This window comes from Berghia stephanieae, chromosome 7, assembly GCF_034508935.2.
Source record: "Berghia stephanieae isolate SIO BIC M18660-M18661 chromosome 7, UCSD_Bste_1.3, whole genome shotgun sequence".
Classification (NCBI taxonomy): Eukaryota; Metazoa; Mollusca; class Gastropoda; order Nudibranchia; family Aeolidiidae; genus Berghia; species Berghia stephanieae.
Window position 1 is genome coordinate 2,397,260 of NC_088366.1, and position 24,425 is coordinate 2,421,684.

Sequence of the window (24,425 nt, forward strand, 5' to 3'; positions counted from 1 at the left end):
GTTTTTGGTTTTGTTTTGTACTTTTTTTATTATTAGATTGTGACATAATTTTAAAAGTACGCCCGCCATTCTTTCTATTCCTTTTTCTTTTGTTTTATTTTTACATATTATATTATATTATATTATATTATATTATATTATATTATATTATATTATATTATATTATATTATATTATATTATATTATATTATATTATATTATATTATATTTTATTAACAACTGTCTTATAACAGATGTATTTAATTCAGAAAAGTGAGTGGAGCAGACACTTATATTGATAATAACAAGAAATGAAGTGAGTAGGAAGTAGGAAAGTGCCAGAAGACAATAGAGAATCACAATTTCGCGGCGGCGATGAGGGCTCGAACCCGCGACTTTACTGGTACGACAACTCCGCCTGGCTAGGGGAGACCGTATGAGCTATCCAAGACCCCCATTTCTTGTTATGTGCTCAATTGTAATTTTATATAGAGCAATTCCCACTAAATCATTTTGCATTTATACAGCAGTAAAGTTAGGTGCCCCAAACGTAAACAATAACAAGTTGCTAGTGATTTCCGTTAGGGACCGGAATAATTTACGCACAACATAGGTCTCCCAATTTTGTAGTTTGAGTTGTAGGCAATACACTTTCAGTATTGAAAATATGTTTACATAAAATCTAACAGTTGCAGAAATAATAATATAAGACTAAATTATTATGAAAATCAGGCTCCGAATAATTCTCGTTTTGTTCACACCAGCGCAATAATTTGCTCTGGTCTAAAAATAGATAGACTGTAACTTTTGATAAATTTTAGAAAATTTTACCTTTTGTTCCATAAAATATCCATATCTAGACATTATTTGATGCATGATCGAGTATTTATGAATATGTGTTTCTTTTGCCACCTAACAGCCAAATTTTAAAGGTTATTTTTTTCTATTATTTACATTGGAACGTGAGCTGTCAAGACAGGAAGATGTGGTTTGCCACGTGCTTCTCGACCTTTGTTTACGTTTGGGGCACCTAACTTTACTGCTCTATAGTTGATGTATTAAGTTACAAGGGTGTCCATAAAGTATTTCTCTGATTTCAAAGATTTAATCATTCTAGATATTTCCATCTGCTTTTCACCGTCTTCTAAGGAAAAAAAAATGAGCTTTTTTATATAGCCAATATCCACTAATTGTGCTCAAAGCGCTTTACAAAGGGCCCCTGGGTAACAGCAACACGTAACATAAAGAACGAGACATGACGCCTGTTAGGCGATAATACAAATATTTATTTCGACAGAGACAACGCTGTTAACGACCATGTACGCATTTTACAATGCGAGTAAAGAGTTTTCTTTTCCAAGGACTCAACTATGCGCCGAGCGAGGCTCGAACCCAGGACCTTCTGATCCGAAAGCGGGTGCCATACCACTAGACCATATGGCCGCACAAGGAAAAGTCATATAGACGTATGCCTATAAGTCGTCGACTTTCGTTACATCACATAGCAAATGAGATGATTGGGAACGCTGTATGAAATGGCAGTGTTCGGAATCGTTTGTTTCTAGGTGGGAGGGGAGGAGACATTGATTTTGCTGTTGTTGTTGTTTTCTTTGTTTTTGACTTTTATATCGTTGGTTTTGTTTGTTTGTTTGTTGCCCCCCCCCCCCCCCAAAAAAAAAAAAAAAAAAAAAAAAACAAACAAAAAAACAAAACCAAAAAAAAAAAAAAAACATTTTTGGGATTGTTGATTATCTTTGTTTGTTTGCTTTTTATTACCTTTTGACTTTTTTTATGTTGTTGTTTATTATTTGGTTTTGTCTCTTTGTTGATTTGTGGGAGGGGGGGGGGGGGTGAGGGGGGAGAGAGGGGGGGGGGGGTGCTAGTAACTTAGTTTTATTTTTTTTTTTTTGTTTTTTCTTTATTTTATTTTTTGTTAATGATTTTCTGTCGGTAAACGGAAGTATTGATCATTTTTTAAACGTAATTCATCACATTCTAGTTGTAAACAACAAATTGGATGACGACGATTATTATTGTATATACCAGGAACATCGACATTTTCAAAAGACTGACGTTACTACCAGCTTGCCGTGCTCGGAATTTTAAAAAAAAGAACCAAAAGGATCATTTTTCAATTTTGGCCAGAAAACTCGTCATTCAAATATTCAAGCGACCCTTACCTTGTCAAAAACTCCCAAACCTGGGACTCTGATCAAGTTCCACGTATACGAGTTGTTTTTTTGTTGTTTTTTTTCTAATATGAGGATAATTTGAATCGATGGATATTGAAAGGACGAGTTTTCTGGCCAAAATGTTAAACACTTGGGGATTTATTTCCGGATTTTTCTACATTATTTTGTATAGTAGAAATATCGATATAATTTTGACGACTGTCGTTACCACCAAGAGGGTGGCAATTTACTGTCATTACATACCAACCCACACTCCAATATTATATTGGATGCATTGAGTTTTTATATAGCGCAATATCCACTAATCGTGCTCAAAGCGACCTACAAGAGGTCCCTGGCCAATAATAATAATAATAATAATAATAATAATAATAATAATAATAATAATAATAATAATAATAATAATAATAATAATAATAATAATGGTATAGATTTATAATGCGCCAAACATCCCTTCATCAGGAGGGCTCTGGGCGCATAACATAGATTAACTTAATCATTAAGCCCTAACACAGTACTTGAACAACGCTAATTATACACATAATCAAAAGAAAGCAACACGTAACACGTAGGACGAGACATGGCGCCTGTGAGGCGATATTACAATTTTTTTTCGGACAGAGACAGCTCTGTTAACGGTCATGTACTCATTTTACACCTGAATACGGTGAGAGAATGTGAGTAAAGAGCCTTTTTCCAAGGACTCAACAATGCGTCGAGCGAGGCTCGACCCCAGGACCTTCCGATACGAAAGCGAGTGTCTTGCCACTAGACAACATAGCCGCACAATATCACTAAGACTTGAAGACCTCATGTCTAAAAATACTCTAGTCACATTTTCATGATTTTTAGCCAATCACTGATAAATGAAAATCATCATCACACCGTTTATTTTCATGATAAAAACATTCTAAGTCCCCTGTCTCGATATTACATTTATATTTTTTGTATAGATAGTATGCGTTTGGTTAAGAAGCTCACAACATTGCCATCCGGAAGTATAACGGCCCAACACTATATTGTTTCGCTTCCATATTATATATGATTTGTAAATGTTCGAGTGTGTTCCTCTTAGGGGGGAGCTGTTCTGGGTGTCTTCATGAGACATTTAGGTGATCTCAACCTAAGTACATTGATAGTATTTTCTTAGAATCTACATAATCCCTATTTGTCCCCAATTCCCCTTTGTCTTCCCGATTTCTTGGGTGCTTTAATTGTAATTCTACAGCTTATTATTATCCCATTTTCTTCCATTTTACTGGCGCTGATATGACCTAAATGTGTTGTAAGCGCCGTAAAACCCTGAAAAACAAGACAAACCCCTTTGTAAAGCGCTTTGAGCACGTTTAGGATATTGCGCTATATAAATAAGCCCAAGTTCTATGATTAGCTACGTCAAAAGGCAACGGTCAATACAATAGAGAAAATGATGCCCAATGTCCGTCTTCTATTTTATAATATCTATTAATCTGTGCGCCTATGTGGTCTATTGGTATGACGCTCGCTTTCGGATCGAATGGTCCTGGGTTCGAGCCTCGCGCTCGGCGCATAGTTGAGTCATTGGAAAACGCTCTTTACTCACATTCTCTCACCGTACTCAGGTGTAAAATGAGTACCTGACCGTTATTTTGATCTCGTCTAACAGGCGTCATGTCTCGTCCTACATGTTAAGTGTTGCTGTTGGCCAGGGACCTCTTGTAAAGCGCTTTGAACACGTTCAGTGGATATTGCGCTTTATAAAAAAGCTCCATTTAATCAAATACACAAAGGTGTCAATCAAACAATCTGTAAGAGAGGAAGCTTATGCAAAAGTTTACGCAAGGATTTGTATATAAACATGGCAATCAAACTTGACCAATATTAGAAAGAACAATGGTGGTAGCTGTAGTTGTGTTGTTCATTAAACATGATTAATATTCAAGCAAAATAAACGACGCTAGGATTTCAATGAAAATATGGTCAATACTAAAATGGTTTTAGGACAGTTTTATGTTTCTAGTTAAAGACTGGTCGTTGTGTTAAGTAGTCGAAAATTACTTTCGTTTATTAGTCTTAAATTGGTTTAGGGATGTTGGAACAGGTGAAAAGGACATATATATATATCAAAATAACGTTATATCATAAAAGGCGGGGTTTAACATTTAATATGTAGGGATTGACGTTTCAGGTTTGAATATGATTTGCTCTTACTCTTAGGGGTTGGATTGCAGACTGACAGGGAACTGTCGAAACTAGTAAGAGGTGTGACTTGGTAGAATTATGGGAACGATTTACAATAGGGGATAAAACATAGGATTGCTAGATTCTACTCTACATTCGATTTTGTTCTACTTGACTATGAGCTGCACTTTCCTAGTATGCTGCAAGTTCTAACATACTACTAAGAATATTTATTTTACGGACTTAGAAATATTTCACCTATATTGAAAATGGTTACTTAGGCAAAATGACTTTATATTTGGATTGATTTTACGAATTTGGAATTTATGAAACTGATTGAATTATGACCATGCTATTTGATTTGGATTTGGAATTTATCACAACAAATAAAACTGTAAGAAATTAAATTTGGAATCTGGACTTTTATTTGAATGTCTTGATGTTGTACAGTCAATTATCATCATCAGCCCTTGAACGCTTTTGTCATTATTAACATCTACAACAAAATGCAAAGGAATATCATTACCATCTATGAAAAAATCACCATACGACCATAAGCCATTCCATGTGTGTGCAACTACCCTTCAAATCTGGCAATTCTTACCAGGGCAACCGATCAGGTATACAAACTAGTTATCCGATACCAACTACAGTAGCAATTACCTATATCGATATTCTATTATTTGCTTGAAATAGATCGTCTCACTGTAAAACGTAACCAAGTCTATTTAATTCTCTCTTGTGATCTCTTTCACTGTTAAGCTGATAGTTTATCGTTGTCTCTATTAAAGGGCAGTAATCCATAGTTTATCGTTGTCTCTATTAAAGGGCAGTAATCCAAACGTTTGCTAAATGTGCTGGGGAGCTAAAATATCAATGGTTTACCAAACATAACAAATTCATAAATAAATAATTTAAAAAACTTGAGCTGTTATATAGCGTAATAGCCATTAAATATTATGTCAAAGCGCTTTACAAGGGGTCCCTGGCAACCAGCAACACTTAACCTGTAGAACGGGACATGACGCCTTTTAGGCGATATTACATTTTTTTTCGGACAGAGACAGCGCTGTTAACGGCCAGGTACTCATTTTACACCTGAGTAGAGTGAGAGTATGTGAGTAAAGAGCCCTTTTCCAAGGACTCAACTATGCGCCCAGCGAGGCTCGAACCCAAGACCGTCCTATCCAAAAGCGAGTGTCATACCATAGGGCCACATAGCCGTACAAAATAAAATAGAATAACAATAAAGAAGAAATATAAATAGTCTCACGAAGAGGGCCTAAAAGGAAATTTGCTGGAAATATTCTATAAGTATACATAAGTAATAGAAGATACAGCGCGATATCCACTCAATATGCTCAAAACACTTTCCAAGAGATCTTAAGCCAACAGCATGATCGACGTGTATGACAAGATCGACGCCCGTATGGCGATATTACATAATAATAAATTGATAATAAATTCCCTTTATTCATCTCTCAGGGACAATTTTCTTTAGGGTAGACTTGAATAACCCAGGCGTCAGACGCAATGCAGCGCCCCCAAATGAGCTAAGGCTAGGCGACTTGCTCAAGGCCACACAACCACCCACCATTATCATCACTGACACCCCCACCCACCACCCTCTCAACCATTAATGCAATCATGGACACCCCACCACAACCACCAACACCAGTACCACCACTCCTATCACTACCACCATCACCACAGCAGCAACCACCACCACCACCATCACCACCACTACTATACCTATCACCACCACCTATCACCATATTCATCACCACCAGCACCAACACAACTACAATAACCACCACCACAACAACAACAACAGCAACCACCACCACTACCATCACCACAACAGCAACCACAACCATCACCGCCACCATCCTATTACCACCCCTATTACCACCACCATCACCACAACAGCAACCACCACCACTACCACTATCACCACAACCAACACCACCAGCACCGACACAACCACTATCACCACCACCACCACCGACACAACCACTATCACCACCACCACCGCCACCAATACTACCATAGAAATTATATCACATACTTACTCATGGCTCAGCCGTACAGTCTTTGGTTCGTACCCAAAAGATACCGAGTTCGACACCTGCCGCTGCGCTGTGTGACCTTGAGCAAGTCACCTCACCCTCGCTCAAATTCCAGCTTATGCACTGCGGCTGACACCTAGGTTATTCCAGTCTTCCCTTGGAATAGACCCTAGAGAAAAATTTCCCCTATGGGATGAATAAAGGGAATTTTATATTATTTTATTATTTTTATTTCCACCACCACCACCACAACCGCCAGCATCTCTGACGTCATCATTTGCCGTTACATAGTAATCACACATTGCATCTAACAGTGTCTAGACTGTACGTAATTTGCCTGACATGCTGTTCAAACACTGTTTATCACTGTACACTGTACACCATTTCTGTCCCGCAATCTCTGAGGAGGTATGTACAAGTTACCTATCGGACTCAGGAAGAAACACGTATTTAAATATTTGGCCAGAAAACTCATCCTCCAAATTATATCGTTTGATATAAATTACCATTATCGTGACAAAAACTCTCAAACCTGGGAGTTCCTTGAATATTTTGCAAAGTCCCAGGTTTGAGAGTGTGTTGGTTTTTTTTTACTCCAAGATGAAGGTCATTTAAATCGATCAATATATTTAAAGGATGAATTTTCTGGCCAAATTTTGAAATTCGTGTCTTGAGCGAGTACGGCAGTTTGGCTGGTTTATTTAGGTCAATATATCGGGCAAGAAGATTTTTTTTTAAAAATTAAAAACTTGATCTTTTATATAGCGCAATATCCACTAAACATGCTCAAAGTGCTTGACAAGGGGTCCCTGACCAACAGCAACACTTTACCTGTAGGACATGATATGACGTATGTCAGCCGATATTATATTTTTTTTTCGGACAAAGACAAATCTGTTAACGGCCAAGTACTCATTTTACACCTGAGTACAGGGAGAGAATGTGAGTAAAGAGCCTTTACCAAGGACTCAACTACGCGCCGAGCGAGGCTCGAACCTAGGAGCTTGCGATTCGAAAGTGAGTGTCATACCACAAGACCACATAGCCACACTAATTATAGATAGAACGAAGTTGACGTCACTCAGGTTTTTGTTATTGTTTTTTGCCATCCGCGTTTATGAGTGATTCTCACTACACTGTACTAACCAGAATATAAAAGTTGATAATTAAACAAAGTTTTGTGTGTTGGTCCGTTATACTTCCGAGTGGCAATATTGTGATCTTCTTAGCCAAGCGCATACTATCTATACTCGTAGTAGTGTAATATATTGTAGCATGCATCATCTCTGATGGAATGGCGTTACATGATGAACCCTACGTGAACATTTATGAAGGTCTGGCAACTGGACACAATTGTGGGTTTGATTTAACATTGTTGTCATCATATTACATCATCATCATCATCATTGCCTTTTTCACCCTGGGTCAGGGTATAGGCCACAGACAAACAGTTTCCATCCCTCTCTATCCGGAGCTAACTTTTTTTTTATCTCATTCCAGGTCTTACCACTTCTCTGTATATCAGCTTCTTTAATTCTTCTCCATGTTCCTCGTGGCCTTCCCCTTGATCTTAAAATCTTCTCCCCAGACTTGAGGTGTTTCTGTCCGGATTGTATCCAGTGGGTTTCGTTTACTCCAAGTATATGCAGCCTGTATCTTCTCATCTCAGTCACAACTTGAGAGCTGTTTCCTGCTTCATACATGGTGCGAACGTTCCACAACGCAATTCGAAGCTGCTAATTTGATTTTTTGTAACACTAAGGCTTCGAAACCACGGGACCAATCGCCATCAAATTTTATACGGTGTTTACAATTGACATGAAGATGGTTTGGATGTATTATGATATTGATTAGACATCGGGATGATTTTTATCGAAAAGTCAAATTTGTTTCGTCAAATCCCTTCGAATACAGACGCCATTATTTTTAGCACGTGGGTTGTGTGTCAACCTTCCAGTTAGCCAGTATGACAATGAGGTGGGAGTACTTGCATTGATCGTCGCCATTAGTGGTTCCTCTCATTATTTTGAATACAATCAATTTCTTTAAATTTATACCGACCATTTTCCGTTTATTAACATTGGGAAAGAATACTACGATAATTAGCAAAATACTGTATATTATAAGAAATTAAATGCAGAAAATATCACTAAAAATGTCTGTGGAATAATGTATTGTCTGTTAAGACAACAGAAATTGAGTTCAAATTTTATTCAACACTTGAATCAGACATTTTGATTTGATCGACGTTTCACCGTGTCCAATAAGCTAAGCTCATTGAAAATATTGTGCCCTGGTTCCGAATATTTTCATAACAGCGATGAGCCCATCATATTAAAGAGAAATTAATTTACCAAAACAAGTATATGTCGGTTGTAGTCCAATCGTTAATTATTCATGATCTCTGGAGATTTAATTAAACAAGGCATGACTGTCTGTTATTCAATGTGAAATGACGTCATCAAATTATGTATAGATTTTATTCCAGAATTAGAACGCTATTTTGATGCAATGACGTCGGGGAATTGCTAGTACGCAAAGTGCACTTATTTGAAGGTCTGGTAACCCAATTCCTTATGGGCTCATTTTTGTAATGGAAATCTAAAAAAAAATTGACGCAAAATAGTGTCCACAACAACAAAAAACCTAGGCCCATAAATGGATTACGATGTCAGACCGGCATATACGTGTACGTCGCTATAGGGAATGAGATTAGCAGACGAGTAGCGTCCCTTGATTGGACGTCACCGGCGGAAATGTTATTAGAGAGAGAACGTCATGTTGGTTGTGCGCATTCGTCTCTAGTCCTCGCTTCCGGAGATTCACCGAAAGCGAGGACGAGTTAGACGCATGCGCAAAACCATGTTGACGTTCTCTCTGTAAGGTGATGTCCAATCAAGGGACGCTACTCTTCCGCTAATCCCATTCCCTATTACTGGATATTATTCAAGAATTGAATTCTGACTCAACATCTCATAAAAGTAATACATGTCTGGAGGTATACATCCTGAAAATCCAGTCATTATGAGCGGTTATGTGGTCTAGTGGTATGACACTCGCTTTCGGATTGGAAGGTACTGGGTTCGAGTCTCGTTCGGCGTATAGTTGAGTCCTTAGAAAAGGCGATTTACTCACATTCTCTCACAATACTCAGATGTAAAATGAGTACCTGGCCGTGAACAGCGTTGTCTCTGTCGGAAAAAATCGGATTCATGTTATCGTCCTACATGTTAAATATTGCTGTTGGTCAGGACTCCTAGTAAAGCGTTTGAGCACATTAAGTGGATATTGCGCTATATAAAATCTCAAGCTCAATTTTTTTAAAACTACATTTATTAACAGGTCTGAAAACCTAACATAATAAATTGACATCCCCCCCCCCCCCAATCTTTCTTGTGAAAAGACTCACAAACCTTGGATTTCCTTGAAGACTTTCACGAAGTCCCAGGTTTGAGCGGTTTCTTGTTAGTTTTTTTTTATTTTGTCTTTTGTTTGTTTTCTTTTTCTTTTTTTTTTTTTAAAGATGACGTTCCTTTTAATTCTCTCCTTACCGATCATTTTCAATATTTTCATCAAAATGGCGTCAGGCTTACCCAGCAGAAAAATTGATTCTTTAAACTCAAAAAAGTCTCTATAAAACAACATAATGTTCTTATTAATAAAAAAAAATATCATACTTCAAAGTTTATGATGTACAAAATAAATCTGAATAAGAACAAATGTATATTGTGTCGTAACAAAATTGACGATTTTGCTGTAGGTGGTGAGGAGAGAATAAATCACTCGATATTTGAAGGGTGAGTTTTCTGGTCAAAATTTAATAAAAGTGCTTTATTTTCTCCAATGTACGTCAGAATAAAGTCTGCGACCGACGTGCACCTATTTGCAGGTTTGATAACCCAATTCCTTATGGGGCTCATTGTTGTAATGGAAATCTCGAAATATGACGCAAAATATTGTCCATTACAATAAAGTTAAATTAGGCCCATAAGGATGTTCAGATGTCAGACATGTTTTATATATATATATATATATATATATATATATATATATATATATATAATATATATAAAATACAAATTGTCACTCACATTATACGGCCGAGACGTTCGCTTCTGTGGGTTTATTCCACGTCCTCAGTCGAGGACGTGGAATAAACCCACAGAAACGAACGTCTCGGTCATATAATGTGAGTGACAATTTGTATTATCGAGCACTTTAGTACCTACGAGTACCCACCAACACTCATGTATATATATTATATATATATATTATATATATATATATATATATATATATATATATATATATATATATATATATATATATATTTACATACGTCAGCTGTGATATAAACCACGACGATTATCACGTTAGGGGTTCTGTAACAAATTCTACACAGGTGTTAATCGAATAGTCAGACAACACTTGCGTGGGTTCAGGTCTGGTCTATCATGTATTTCACCACCCCCCCCCCCCCCTTCCACCCCCACACCTGAGAAGTTCAATCACACAAACCAATAATCTAGCAGCTGTAGACAACAATAAAGAACATAAAACCAAAACACGGAACGTTTCGGGCTGAAAACCCTTCTTTGGCCAATAGAAAAATCATTTAAAACGTTAATAGAGCTCTGTAAAATACGATCAGGCGACTAAAGAGTGTTATCCACGTATTTATTGTGGACACATAGGAAGTCAAACTATATAAAGAAGCGGTCGATTGGTACCAAAACCAAAACTATTTGTGTACTAGTTTGCCGATTTGAACTATTGAGTACAATTAAGTAATCTATAATATAGATAATCATCATCATCATCATCATCATCATCATCATCATCATCATCATCATCATCATCATCATCATCATCATCATCATCATTGCCTTTTTCACCCTGGGTCAGGGGATAGGCCACAGACAAACAGTTTCCATCCTTCTCTATCCTGATCTAACTTTTTTTTAAATCTCATTCCAGGTCTTACCACTTCTCTGTATATCAGCTTCTTTAATTCTTCACTATGTTCCTCGTGGCCTTCCCCTTGATCTTCTGCCCCGAGGGTTCCAGTCTAATACTTTCTTTGTTATAGTGGAGTCATTCTTTCTATACATGGTGCGAATATAAATATGTTGGCGAATTTTAAAGAATATATCAAAATAGATGCGCATGGAAATGTAGAGCAATTCAGATATTGATCGATTCAAATGACCTCTCATTTTGGCAACAACTTTCAAACCTGGGACTCCAATGAGGTCATCAAGGGTGTACCCAGAGTACGACAAAAAATAACGGTCATTTTAATCACTTGGTTTGAAAGTACAAGATAAGGGTCATTTTAATCCCTGGGTTTAAAAGTACAACATAAGGGTCATATAAATCCCTGGGTTTAAAAGTACAACATAAGGGTCATTTTAATCCCTGGGTTTAAAAGTACAACATAAGGGTCATATAAATCCCTGGGTTTAAAAGTACAACATAAGGGTCATATAAATCCCTGGGTTTAAAAGGACAACATAAGGGTCATATAAATCCCTGGGTTTAAAAGCACAACATAAGGGTCATATAAATCCCTGGGTTTAAAAGTACAACATAAGGGTCATATAAATCCCTGGGTTTAAAAGTACAACATATGGGTCATTTTAATCACTGAGTTTGAAAGTACAAAATAAGGGTCATATAAATCCCTGGGTTTAAAAGTACAACATAAGGGTCATATAAATCCCTGGGTTTAAAAGTACAACATAAGGGTCATATAAATCCCTGGGTTTGAAAGTACAAAATAAGGGTCATATAAATCCCTGGGTTTAAAAGTACAACATAAGGGTCATATAAATCCCTGGGTTTGAAAGTACAACATAAGGGTCATATAAATCCCTGGGTTTAAAAGTACAACATAAGGGTCATATAAATCCCTGGGTTTGAAAGTACAACATTAGGGTCATATAAATCCCTGGGTTTAAAAGTACAACATAGGGGTCATATAAATCCCTGGGTTTAAAAGTGCAACATATGGGTCATTTTAATCACTGGGTTTGAAAGTACAACATAAGGGTCATATTAATCTCTCAATTGGAAACGTTTTGACAATATAAGGACCATTTTGATGGATTGATATTTGAAAGTGTGAGTTGTTTGTTTGTTGGGTCTTTTTTCTTTTGGTTTTTTTTTAAATTTTTTTTTGTTTTTTTTTTTTGGGGGGGGGGGTTGGGGTTTTTTTTTTTGTTGTTGCCATTTTTGTTAAAAACCGTGTTTTGTATTTATAGCGTAAACTGTAGTAAACTCGAATAGAATTCAGATGGATTAATCGCGTGCTATTGAAGGTTCCCAATGGTTTTATTCTGTAGGTTTTCGACAAGTCCGGATGTGGATACATCACGCCTTCAGATTTGAGAGCTGTTTTACAATGCATGGGAGAGGAACTGACAGAGGAAGAAAGTAAGGCTCTCTTTGTCTGTCTGCCCATCTGTCGATCGATCCATACATCCATCATTCACTCGTCCATATATCCACATGCCATCCACCCACCATTCCATCCATCAATCCATCCATTCATCCATCCTTCCATCCATCCATCTATCCATCCACCCATCTATTCATTCATCCATCCATCCATCCATCCACCCATTCATCCATCCATCCATCCATCCATCCATCCACCCACCCACCCATCCATCCATCCACCCATCCATCCATCCATCCATCCATCCATCCATCCATCCATCCATCCATCCAACCAATCATTCACTCATCCATCCATTTATCCATCCATCCATCCATCCCTCCATCCATTTATCCATCCATCCATCATCCACCCATCCATTCATCCATTCATCCATCCATCTATTCATCCATCCATCCATCCACCCATCCATTCATCCATCTATTCATCCATCCATCCATCCATCCATCCATCTATTCATCCATCCATCCATCCATCCATCCATCCATCCATCCATCCATCCATCCATCCATCCATCCACCCATCCATCCACCCATCCATCCATCCATCCATCCACCCACCCATACATCCATCCATCCACCCATTCATCCATCCATCCATCCATCCAACCAATCATTCACTCATCCATCCATTTATCCATCCATCCATCCATTTATCCATTCATCCATCATCCACCCATCCATTCATCCATTCGTCCATCAATCTATTCATCCATCCATCCATCCACCCATCCATTCATCCATCTATTCATCCATCCATCTATTCATCCATCCATCCATCCATCCATCTATCTATCCATCCATCCACCCATCCATTCATTCATATATCCACCCACCATCCACTCAACTTTCCATCCATCTATCCAACAATCCACCCACCCACCCACACAACTAACCGTCTATCCAATAATTAAAGCGATGTTATACATGATCAGTGATTGGATGGATGAAAATGGTCAAGGAATTATAATCCAAGTGTTATATCCTTGAGTAAGACACTTAGCACGCATTACCCCATCAACATCCTAATTATCATCAATACCACCAGAATCATCATCAACACCAACACCACTATCATCATCATTTAATCATCACCATCATCACCATCACTCATCATCATCATCATCATCATCATCATCATCATCATCATCATCATCATCATCATCATCATCATCATCATCATCACATTTGCCATCATCACATTCGTCAGCGTCACCACTACCATCATCATCATCTGAACAACCACCACCACCACCACCACCACCACCACAAGTCTAATGATAAAACCCCTTCTACCCCAAACAGTTGACGAGATGATAGCTGAGGTTGACATCGATGGAGATGGTCGAATTGACTTTGAAGGTAACATATTTCAATAAATGTGACAGCTAACCTCAATACGGTGTTGTTTTGAGGTGGGGCAGATACTAGGGTCACAAGACAAGTTATTGGAATCAGCTATAAAGATTACTGGCACTGCCAAATCAAATTTTCACAGCTTCTCAAAGTCCTCTCCTTGTGCTTTATGGTTTGCAAATTGTAAAAAAAAAATGTTTTATCACATTTACACACACACACACACACACACACACACACACACACACACACAATCATAGATATTTTACCGAGGGTTAGAATGTCCGAGATGATAGGACATTGCATTAACACTGACTGGGTCAGGCTGGCCTGCATTCTCTTGTTGTTTTTGTTCCTTGTGCAAGACCATTCACACCTCAGACCCAGTCTTTCACCTCGACCGCCATCTGGACACATTTTGGCTATTCCCGTCTCCCCTGGAAATAAACCCCGAGATTAAATTTTACTTATTTATCCTTTCATTTCCGTGTTCTTAATATGTTACTCGACGTCTGGATTCGGTATTACAAATAATTTGTCGGATTTAACAAGATGACCAAAAATAAAAAAAACATTTAAAAAAGTAGTCGTTCAGAGCCATTAGACCCAAGAGCCGGAGTTTATCCCGATTTCTATATCGTGAAACGGAAAATAGCAATTGCTTGTTATCCTTTGGATAGGACGCTAGTCTATTGCAAAGTACTTTCCGCCAGATCTGACAGACCCAACTATCCAATCACTGCTCAAAGCACTTCACAAGGGCACCCTGGCCAACAGCAACATTTAACATATAGGACAGGGCATGACACCTGTTAGCATATGTTACCACTTTTTTCCGAGAGACAACCCTGTTAACGGCCAGGTACTCATTTTTCACCTGAGTACGGTGAGAGAATGTGAGTGAAGACCATTCTCCAAGGACTCCTTCGCCAGCCGGAAATAACTTACGAACACACAAAACTACCGTGTGTATTCTTGACCATTTCATGACATTTTATTGACTGGTTAATACAATAAAACTGGCTGGCTAAAAACAATAACAAAGACCTGAGTAACGTCAACTTCGTTCTATCTATTGACAAAACATGAAATTATCCAACATGTGACCCAACGTCTCAAAACGGTATTATGTCAGGACGAACCAGATGCTTAAAAGCCGAATTAAATGTTAAAACTGGTCAAAAATATAAATAGTTGGCATTAGCACCCTAAAATATGGTATCCATTCTCCTCAATAAAACATACAAACTCAACAAAAGTCTGATATTTCTGGCTATAAATTCAATTTTAAACATTTTAACCAACCCGACTTAATACCATTTTAAGGCGAAGGGTCACATATTTCATCGTTTTAACTATAACTTCTATTTTTAGTGTGTATCAATAAAATCCACATGATACCAATTTGTGACATTAAATTCGTCAGAAATCAATAACACGCTCCAAAGCTTCAAGGCCCCGCCCCCTCGTTAAGACCAACGCGAGATAAATAACAATATCTCCATTTTGTCATCAAATCCAATAAAAAAGCTTCTAAGATTTATGGGTTTGTACTGATGTGACTAATCACACGGAAACGGTATCCGTCCGTATGGACATGGCATGTGAAATTGATTTAGTCTCGATATCTGTCTGTCTCTCTATCTGTTTATATATCTATCTGTCTGTCTGTCTGTCTATGTGTCTGTCACCATCTATCTTTCTATCTATCCTATGGTCTGTACCGTTTCTCTATCTATTTTTATATCTATCTATATACCTGTCTATGTGTCTGTCACCATCTATCTATATCCATCTATCTGTCCTGTCTCTCTATCTATTTATATATCTAATATATCTATCTTTCTATATATCGATCTGTCTTCTCTCTCTCTCTCTCTCCCTTTCTCTCTCTCTCTCTCTCTCTCTCTCTCTCTCTCTCTCTCTCTCTCTCTCTCTCTTTCTCTCTCTCTCTCTCTCTCTCTCCATCTCTCCTCTCTTTCTGTGTGTATATGAGTATGCGAGTGTGTTTGTGTTTGTTTATCCATATCTACCTATCCATCCATTTATCTATGTAACAATATGTCTATCCACCTAATTAATAATAATCCCATTTGATTCCAGAATTCATCACCTGTATGAGAAGTGACGATGAGGATGAAGACGACGACGACGAGGAGGAGGAGGAAGAGGAAGATGACGACCGCCACCCCGAGCTGGACCACGGATCGACAGAAGACGATAACGAGGCCGATGATAAGAAAGACGACAATGAGAACAGTCAAGGCTGATATAATATCGATATACATAATAATATCGATACGTTTATCATTTTGTTGTGAGGCGATTTATGGAAATGGCTCATCGTAATATTACGTCACTGGATATATATAGATACATACATACTTTAAAGGTAGTATGGCCAATAACACGTGTTTTTTGGGGTTTTCCAATGAACATTTCTGGGTGGGACTCCTGGCCTCCCATAGTGGGCAGGAAGGTACATACTGTGTCTTCTATCCCCCTGTATCTGTTTTTCAACTTGCTTTCTGTCTTCGTCTTGGGTTGAGATTACTCAGTTTTATCCAGGCCCTGGCCGGGAAACCTAGCTGGGAGAGAAATGTATACTTACTTATCCGAACCAGCGACCACCTGAGCTCTAGCCCTTCGGTCTTGTGCCATGACGTAAGGAAATGTAAGTTAAGAGTTTTGGAAGATGATTTTTTTTTTTCATTGAAAATCATCTCTCCGTTATGTACTTTATTGTTTTGTTTACATTTCATATATGATTTGTAAACATTTGAGTGTATCCCTCTTAGTGGGGACCTGTGCTTGTGTCTGGATGAGACTGTTAGGTGATCTCAAACTAAGTATATTGATGGTGTGCTCTTGGAATATACAAGTTTCCTATTTGAACCAATTCCCCTTTGTCTTACACTTTCTTGTGTACTTTAATTGTAATTCTAGAACTTTTTACTATCCGATTTTCTTCCTTTTTACTGGCACTGATAAGATGCGCGCGCGGTAAAACCTTTAAAAATAAACAAAACAAACAAACAATGAAAATTTAGATTTCCCAATACAGTAGTCACCGGATTCCATCACGCCGAATCCAGCACACTGCAAGACAGCACGCTGGAGCTGGGCGACCTAACGTTATCTATGTAATAAGTCGTTAATTCTAGCACTAGCACGCTTTTTGGCTTCTCCCGAGAGCGAGTTGGAATCCAGTGAGTACTGTATTAAGATAATTTGTTAATGTTTGCATATATCACATAAACTTTTAGTAAAATCTGTTCTATAAATAGTTTACCATAGGACACATCAATGTTGAAATGAGAAAAATTCTCAGTTTTGGCGTTTTTCTCAAAACCGATTTTCTGCAGATTGTCACATCAAAGGGCCATAACTCAATCAATTTTTAACAAAATATATTTCAAATAATAAACAAGAACGTGTAGAAAATGCGGTAATTTTTACATTTTCTTACGCGTCATCAATTACTCAATGTCCATAAAATGAGACATGTAGACCATGACCATTTCCTAGATCGCCTCATATCGATTTATTCATTTTTATCATTTTCATAATTTATATCGATTTTGACTTATTACCAATTATTGCTTTGTTTCTTCTCATTGACGCATCACATCCAATAATGACGAGTCGTTCTTCTGTTTATAATGCATATTATATATCTGACCTGTCTTCTCTTGACGGTATTATGTCGGATTAAACCTGTTTCGTTTGGAATGGCCATGATCTATATCAACTTTCCATGTGCTCGAGGTCATTGGTCACATTGCAATATGTGCTCAAAATGACCCAATTAGTGAAAAGCGTTCACAGTTTTTGAAATATCTAACATCACGATTGGTTATTTTATTCAGCTTGACACATGGGTATGTTTATAATTTTTGTAAACAAAGCAGCGTGTTTACATTTGGTAAGAAATATCCAATCGTAAATAATAAATAAAAAATCATGTGATTGATGACCTGGTTGGAGGAAAACATGAATCAAGATCACTCCCATTCAATTTTAAGCGCCAACTCACTCAAACCCAAGAGCGACGATCTCGAGATACCCAAACGTCCGTCGACTCCCAACCCCGAAATTATCGATATATCGATATGGACTTTTCCACTGAACTGGATCGAAATCGATACCCGGTGAAGTCGACTCTTTTGTTTTTTCTTTGTTGACACGATTGCTGTAACGGAACCAAATGATTTCCCCTTAAACACCAATTGACTCCCAGTAGAATGAAACTTAACCACGCCTCTCGGACAGTCGTCATAAACATAATGAATGAACTACACAGATTTTACTATCGATAGTATGAGTCAACTAATACACCCACTGTTCTACCGCTTGATCCAACACAGAAAACTATGTATAAACCTAAACGTTATTAATATGATCGAGAAAATCGTGTGATAACTTGTCACCCATATGGCGGTATAAAAACAACAATGATTGTTTATAAACAACTAAATATGTTTGTCCGAACATGTTTGAAGGTGTGTCACAAATTCCATGTTTTGATTGGTCAAAAATCTACTGGTTAATTTACTTGAAGATTGAACATAATTTAATTTTGAAAAGTACCAAACACTCACCAGGCTAAGCAGACAACACATAAGGTCAAAGGGTAAGCAGACAACACGGGAGGTCAAAGGCTAAGCAGACAGCACGGGAGGTCAAAGGCTAAGCAGACAGCACGGGAGGTCAAAGACTATTCAGACAGCACGGGAAGTCAAAGGCTAAGCAGACAGCACGGGAGGTCAAAGGCTAAGCAGACAACACGGGAGGTCAAAGGCTAAGCAGACAACACGGGAGGTCGAAGGCTAAGCAGACAACACGGGAGGTCGAAGGCTAAGCAGACAACACGGGAGGTCAAAGGCTAAGCAGACAACACAGGAGGTCAAAATCTAAGCACACAACACGGGAGGACAAAGGCTAAGCTGACAACCTGGGAGGTCAAAGGGTAAACAGACAACACGGGAGGTCGAAGGCTAAGCAGACAACACGGGAGGTCAAAGGCTAAGCATACAGCACGGGAGGTCAAAATCTAAGCACACAACACGGGAGGTCAAAGGCTAAGCTGACAACCTGGGAGGTCAAAGGGTAAACAGACAACACGGGAGGTCGAAGGCTAAGCAGACAACACGGGAGGTCAAAGGCTAAGCAGACAGCACGGGATGTCAAAGGCTAAGCAGACAACACGGGAGGTCAAAGGCTAAGCACACAACACGGGAGGTCAAAGGCGAAGCAGACAACACGGGATGTCAAAGGCTAAGCAGACAACACGGGATGTCAAAGGCTAAGCAGACAACACGGGATGTCAAAGGCTAAGCAGACAACACGGGAGGTCAAAGGCTAAACAGACAACACGGGAGGTCAAAGGCTAAGCAGACAACACGGGAGGTCAATGGCTAAGCACACAACACGGGAGGTCAAAGGCAGGGGTTGGGTGAGTTCACTGACACCAAATTACCAAGTAAACAACAACATTCATGTGTATCTCTATTTTCGTTATCTACGTGTAGTTTGATCCGACATAATATTAGACAGACACAGAGTGGTCACGTGTGAGAAAGGTCAAGGGAGGGGACATAACTCATTGATTTCCTGGTGGCAGGAACTGTGAACTGTGAACTTTTTGTGCAGAGGAAGAAAATATTAATGGAATGAAACATAAAGGCTCCCTTTGTCTATCTACACTATCTCCTTGAATTCCACAACCCGATCTCTCTTTGATCAGCGGACCTTTTCTATCTTTGCATTGAAGTGATATTGCTCGGGGTTGACTTACAAATTGTCTTACAATGGGCATGATCTATATTAACTTTCCATGTGCTCGAGGTCATTGGTCACATTGCAAAATGTGCTCAAAGTGACCTACATAGTGAAACGTGTTATATCACGATTGGTCATTGTGTTCAGCTTGACATACGAGTATGTTTACAACTTTCATAAACAAAGCAGCGTGTTTACATTTGTTCAGAAATGTCTAATCGTTGGACAGCAGCAAATCACGTGATTGATGACTCGGTTGGACGAAAACATGAATATAGATCGCTCCCATTGACGTGGGGATATCATCTTATTCAACTGCTGGCATCAGTATCATCATCTTTCGCTTATCATCAAGCTCGATCAATTTAAACATCTAATTTCTGTGTCCTTGTAATACAAGCGGTGGATGGCATTCCCCATAACCCTGTCCTCACCAACCACAGGAAAATCGTCACATTCGTTACGATGAAATCAACAGTTTTCTCATTCTGATATCCTTTGTACATCACAAATTATAAAGAGAATATTTCTTCTAGCGATAAAAAAATAGACACTGGACAAATATTATGTCAATGTATGGAATGTACTTCTTCCTTTTCTGCTTGAGTAGAAAAAAAAATAATTTTGTGTTGGGTGGGTGTGAAGTTTTAGGGAAAATTCTGAAAATGTCTGGTGGTAAGGGGAGAGTTAAGGACGGAGGGAACGTTGGGATCCGTAGATACCGAGTCTCTATCGATTCGTGTCACCTGGGTTGGGGGGGGGGGGGGGGGCGGGAGGGACCATCATTACAATAAGTGACAAATCAATAAGAGGGTGAATAATGATTTTACTTTCATCAAAAGACATTTAGTGATTGAGAATATAACTCCCTACCTGGGAGGGGCCATCATTACAATAAGTGACAAATCAATAAGAGGGTGAATAATGATTTTACTTTCATCAAAAGACATTTAGTGATTGAGAATATAACTCCCTACTTCACAAAAGGCATCCAGGGTTATTAGTGATTGACAATTTACCTTGCTTACTTAGCAAAGGGCATTTAGAGATGATAGTTTGCCTTACTTTTAATAAAGGGCCGTGAAATGAGACACAATTTTATATTAATTTATTTGGTAAAGAAGGGCTTTTAGTAATGATGACAAGTTTTACCAACTTCTCAAAGGGTACTAATAAGTGATTGAAAATTTAACTACCTAACAAAGGGCATTCAATGATTTTGATTGGTAGTCGGGATCTGTTAGTTCTGACGGAAAGTACTTTGCGATAGACTAGCGTCCTATCCAAATGGCTCTGAAGGACTACTTTTTCTTTCTTCATACTCGAGGTTGTATATATATATAAAGTTGATCACGACACACAATGCCATGACGTTGAGGGGACGCCGTGTCACCGTTTTAGATCTAATGTGTAACGTGTCATGTGTAATGCATCCCCGTCAAAACCAATTTTCCATCAATAAATTTTTCATTCCGCCTTAATCCTCTTATTTATTCGTGTTGATAAATTTTTATTATTATCATCATCATCATCATCATCATCATCGGAGTGGCTCAGCCGTACGGTCTTTGCCCCCCCCCCCCCGAAAGGTACCGAGTTCGATCACCCGCCGCTGTGTGTGTGTGTGTGGCCTTGAGCAAGTCACCTCGCCCTCGAGAAATTTGCGGCGCTGCATTGCGGCTGACGCCTGGGTTATTCCAGTCTTCCCTTGGAATACTCCCTAGAGACAAATTTCCCCATCTCCCAAAACTCTAACTATACATTTGACTGTTTCCCTCCCAGCCAGGGCCAGGACAAAACGAAGTAATCTCATTCTAAGACAGAAAGCATGTTGGAAAACAGATACATAGAGGGATAGAAGACACAGTAAGTTCCTCCCTGTCCACAATGGGAGAAGGACAACAACTTGAGTTGAGCTTTTTATAAAGCGCAATATCTGGGTGGGGTTCCTTACCTCCCATAGTGGGCAGGGGGGGTACATACCGTGTCTCGATCCCCTTATATCTCTTTTCCAACATTCTTTCTGTCATTGTCTTGGAATGATTTTACTCTGTTTAGTCCTGGTCCTGGCCAGATGCCCTGGCTGAGAGGGAAACAGTCGAATGTATAGTTCGTTTTCGGAGATGATAGTTTTTTTCATTGTAAATTTTCTCTCTGTTATGCACTGTATTATGCTTTCTTTATATTAATATATGATTTGTAAAATATTTGAGTGTGTTCCTCTTAGTGGGGACCTGTGCTTGTGTCTGGATGAGACTTTTAGTGATCTCAAACCGGTTTCTTATTTGAACCAATTCCCCTTTTTTCTTACCTTTTCTTTGGTGCTTTAATTGTAATTCAAGAACTTTTTACTATCCCATTTTACTGGCGCTGATATGGCCTATGTGTTGCAAGCGCCGTAAAACCCTTAAAAACAAATCAAAGCGCAATATCCACCAAACTTACTCAAAGCCCTTGACAAAGGGTTCCTGAACAACAGCAACACGTAACATGTAGAACGAGACATGACACCTGTTGGGCGATATTACAATTTGTCCGACATAGACAACGCTGGTAACGGCCAGGTACTCATTATACAGTGAGATCATGTGAGGAAAGAGCCTTTTCCAAGGACTCAACTATGCGCCGAGCGAGGCTCGAACCCAGGACCTTTTGATTCAAAAGCGAGTGTCATACCACTAGACCACATAGTGCACTTTGAAGACAACATTGAGAATGAGTTTTTTTTTTTGTGTAGCCTATGTAGTCACGTGGTATAACACTTGGCTTCTGGAAAAGGTTCTTTACTCACATTCTCTAATTGTACTCAGGTGTAAAATGAGTACCCGACCATTAACAGGGTTTTCTCTGTCTGGGGAAAATATTGTAATATCGCCCAATAGGCGTCATGTCATGTCCTAGCTGTTGGCTAGGGACCTTTTGTAAAGCGTTTTGAGCACTATATATTAATGCTTAAATTATATAAAATATTACGCGGCGTTAACTAAAATGTGCCCAAGCTGCTTCACAAGTAGTCTCAAGCCAACAGCAACAGACCAGAAGAAAAGTTGGGAGATCAAAAGAAAACGTGTAGACCATCAGTGGTTGGAGAGCTGAGAGAATTCAGATTGTCGTCACAGGTGGACCAGAACTGGGTCAATTGGCTGATTGTCTCAATCAGACACAAGCACAGGTCCCCACTAAGAGGAAGACAGTCAAATGTTTACAAATCATATATGTAAAACAAAAATAATACAGTACATAACAGAGAGATGCTTTACAAGACAAAAAATATCATCTCCCAAAACTCTAACTATACATTTGACTGTTTCCCTCCCAGCTAGGGTATCCGGCCAGGGCCTGGACAAAACCAAGTAATTTCATTACAAGACAAAGACAGACAGCATGTTGGAAAACAGATATAAGAGGAGAGAAGACATAGTAAGTACCTCCCTGCCCACTATGGGAGGTCAGGAACCCAGTTAATTAATTAATTCATTAATAATAATAATAATAATAATAATAATAATAATAATAATAATAATAATAATAATAATAATAATAATAATAATAATAAAAAAAAAAAAAAATAATAATAATAAAAAAAAAAAAATAATAATAATAATAATAATAAAAATAATAATAATAATAGACTCTTATAGAGCGCAAGGTATCCTCAACAGTGAGGCTCTTGGTGCTTTAAATGACAACACAAAACAATATAGAAAGTACATGACATCAAAAAAGAAGGATGTCTTGAAAACAAACAATGATTTGGACCCTAGGATGCTCTGTGGAATGAATGGTGTTCCATACAGACGGACCAAAATGAGAAAAGGACGTTGTTCGAATGCATGGGATAGCCCAACAGGTGGTGTCATTGGAGGAACGCAAAGGTCGGGTTGTCGAATATTTCTTTAGGAGTTCTGTGATGCAGGGAGAGACAGTGTTTTCCAGACAACGATAAACTAGGAGACATGCTTTGAATTTGACCCTTTTCACAACAGGCAGCCAGTGTAATCCTCGAAGGAGAGGTGTGGCAGAGTCAAACCTCTGCCTTCGACAGACCAATCTGGCATATTATTTTGGACCGTCTGCAGCAGTCTGAGCTTATTTTCCGAGACCCGAAACAACAGAGCATTACTGTAATCCAGCTTTGAAAATGAAAGAGAAACGACCAGTATCTTGGTAACATCCTCAGAAAGGAACTGTCGAATATGTCCAAATTTTTTTTTTCCAAATTGACACAGTAATGATTGGATCATTGTCTTAATTTGATGTTCGTCATCGACCGTTCCGAATCTAAGAATGCTCCAAGATTTTTTATCTTGTCAACAATATCTATTGACATCTCTCCTACTTTCAATGTCTTCTCATTCCAACAACATCTGTTCCCTACAAACATCACCTCCGTTTTAGATGCTGATTACAAAATTCAGAGCCAAAAACG

At 38.5% G+C, this 24,425-nt stretch overlaps 1 protein-coding gene across 1 annotated transcript in view; it reads left to right on the plus strand.

Annotated features, from left to right (window-relative positions):
* The window catches only part of LOC144976344 (neo-calmodulin-like), a 30,726-nt gene extending 12,918 nt beyond the window's left edge, over window positions 1-17,808 (plus strand). The window contains exons 4-6 of the mRNA XM_078920585.1: window positions 12,745-12,835; window positions 14,165-14,221; window positions 16,319-17,808. Of these exons, the coding sequence (XP_078776711.1) occupies window positions 12,745-12,835; window positions 14,165-14,221; window positions 16,319-16,485 (315 nt within the window). The 3' untranslated portion in view covers window positions 16,486-17,808. The remainder of the gene's footprint in view (window positions 1-12,744; window positions 12,836-14,164; window positions 14,222-16,318) is intronic.
* Window positions 17,809-24,425: the final 6,617 nt, after the last annotated feature.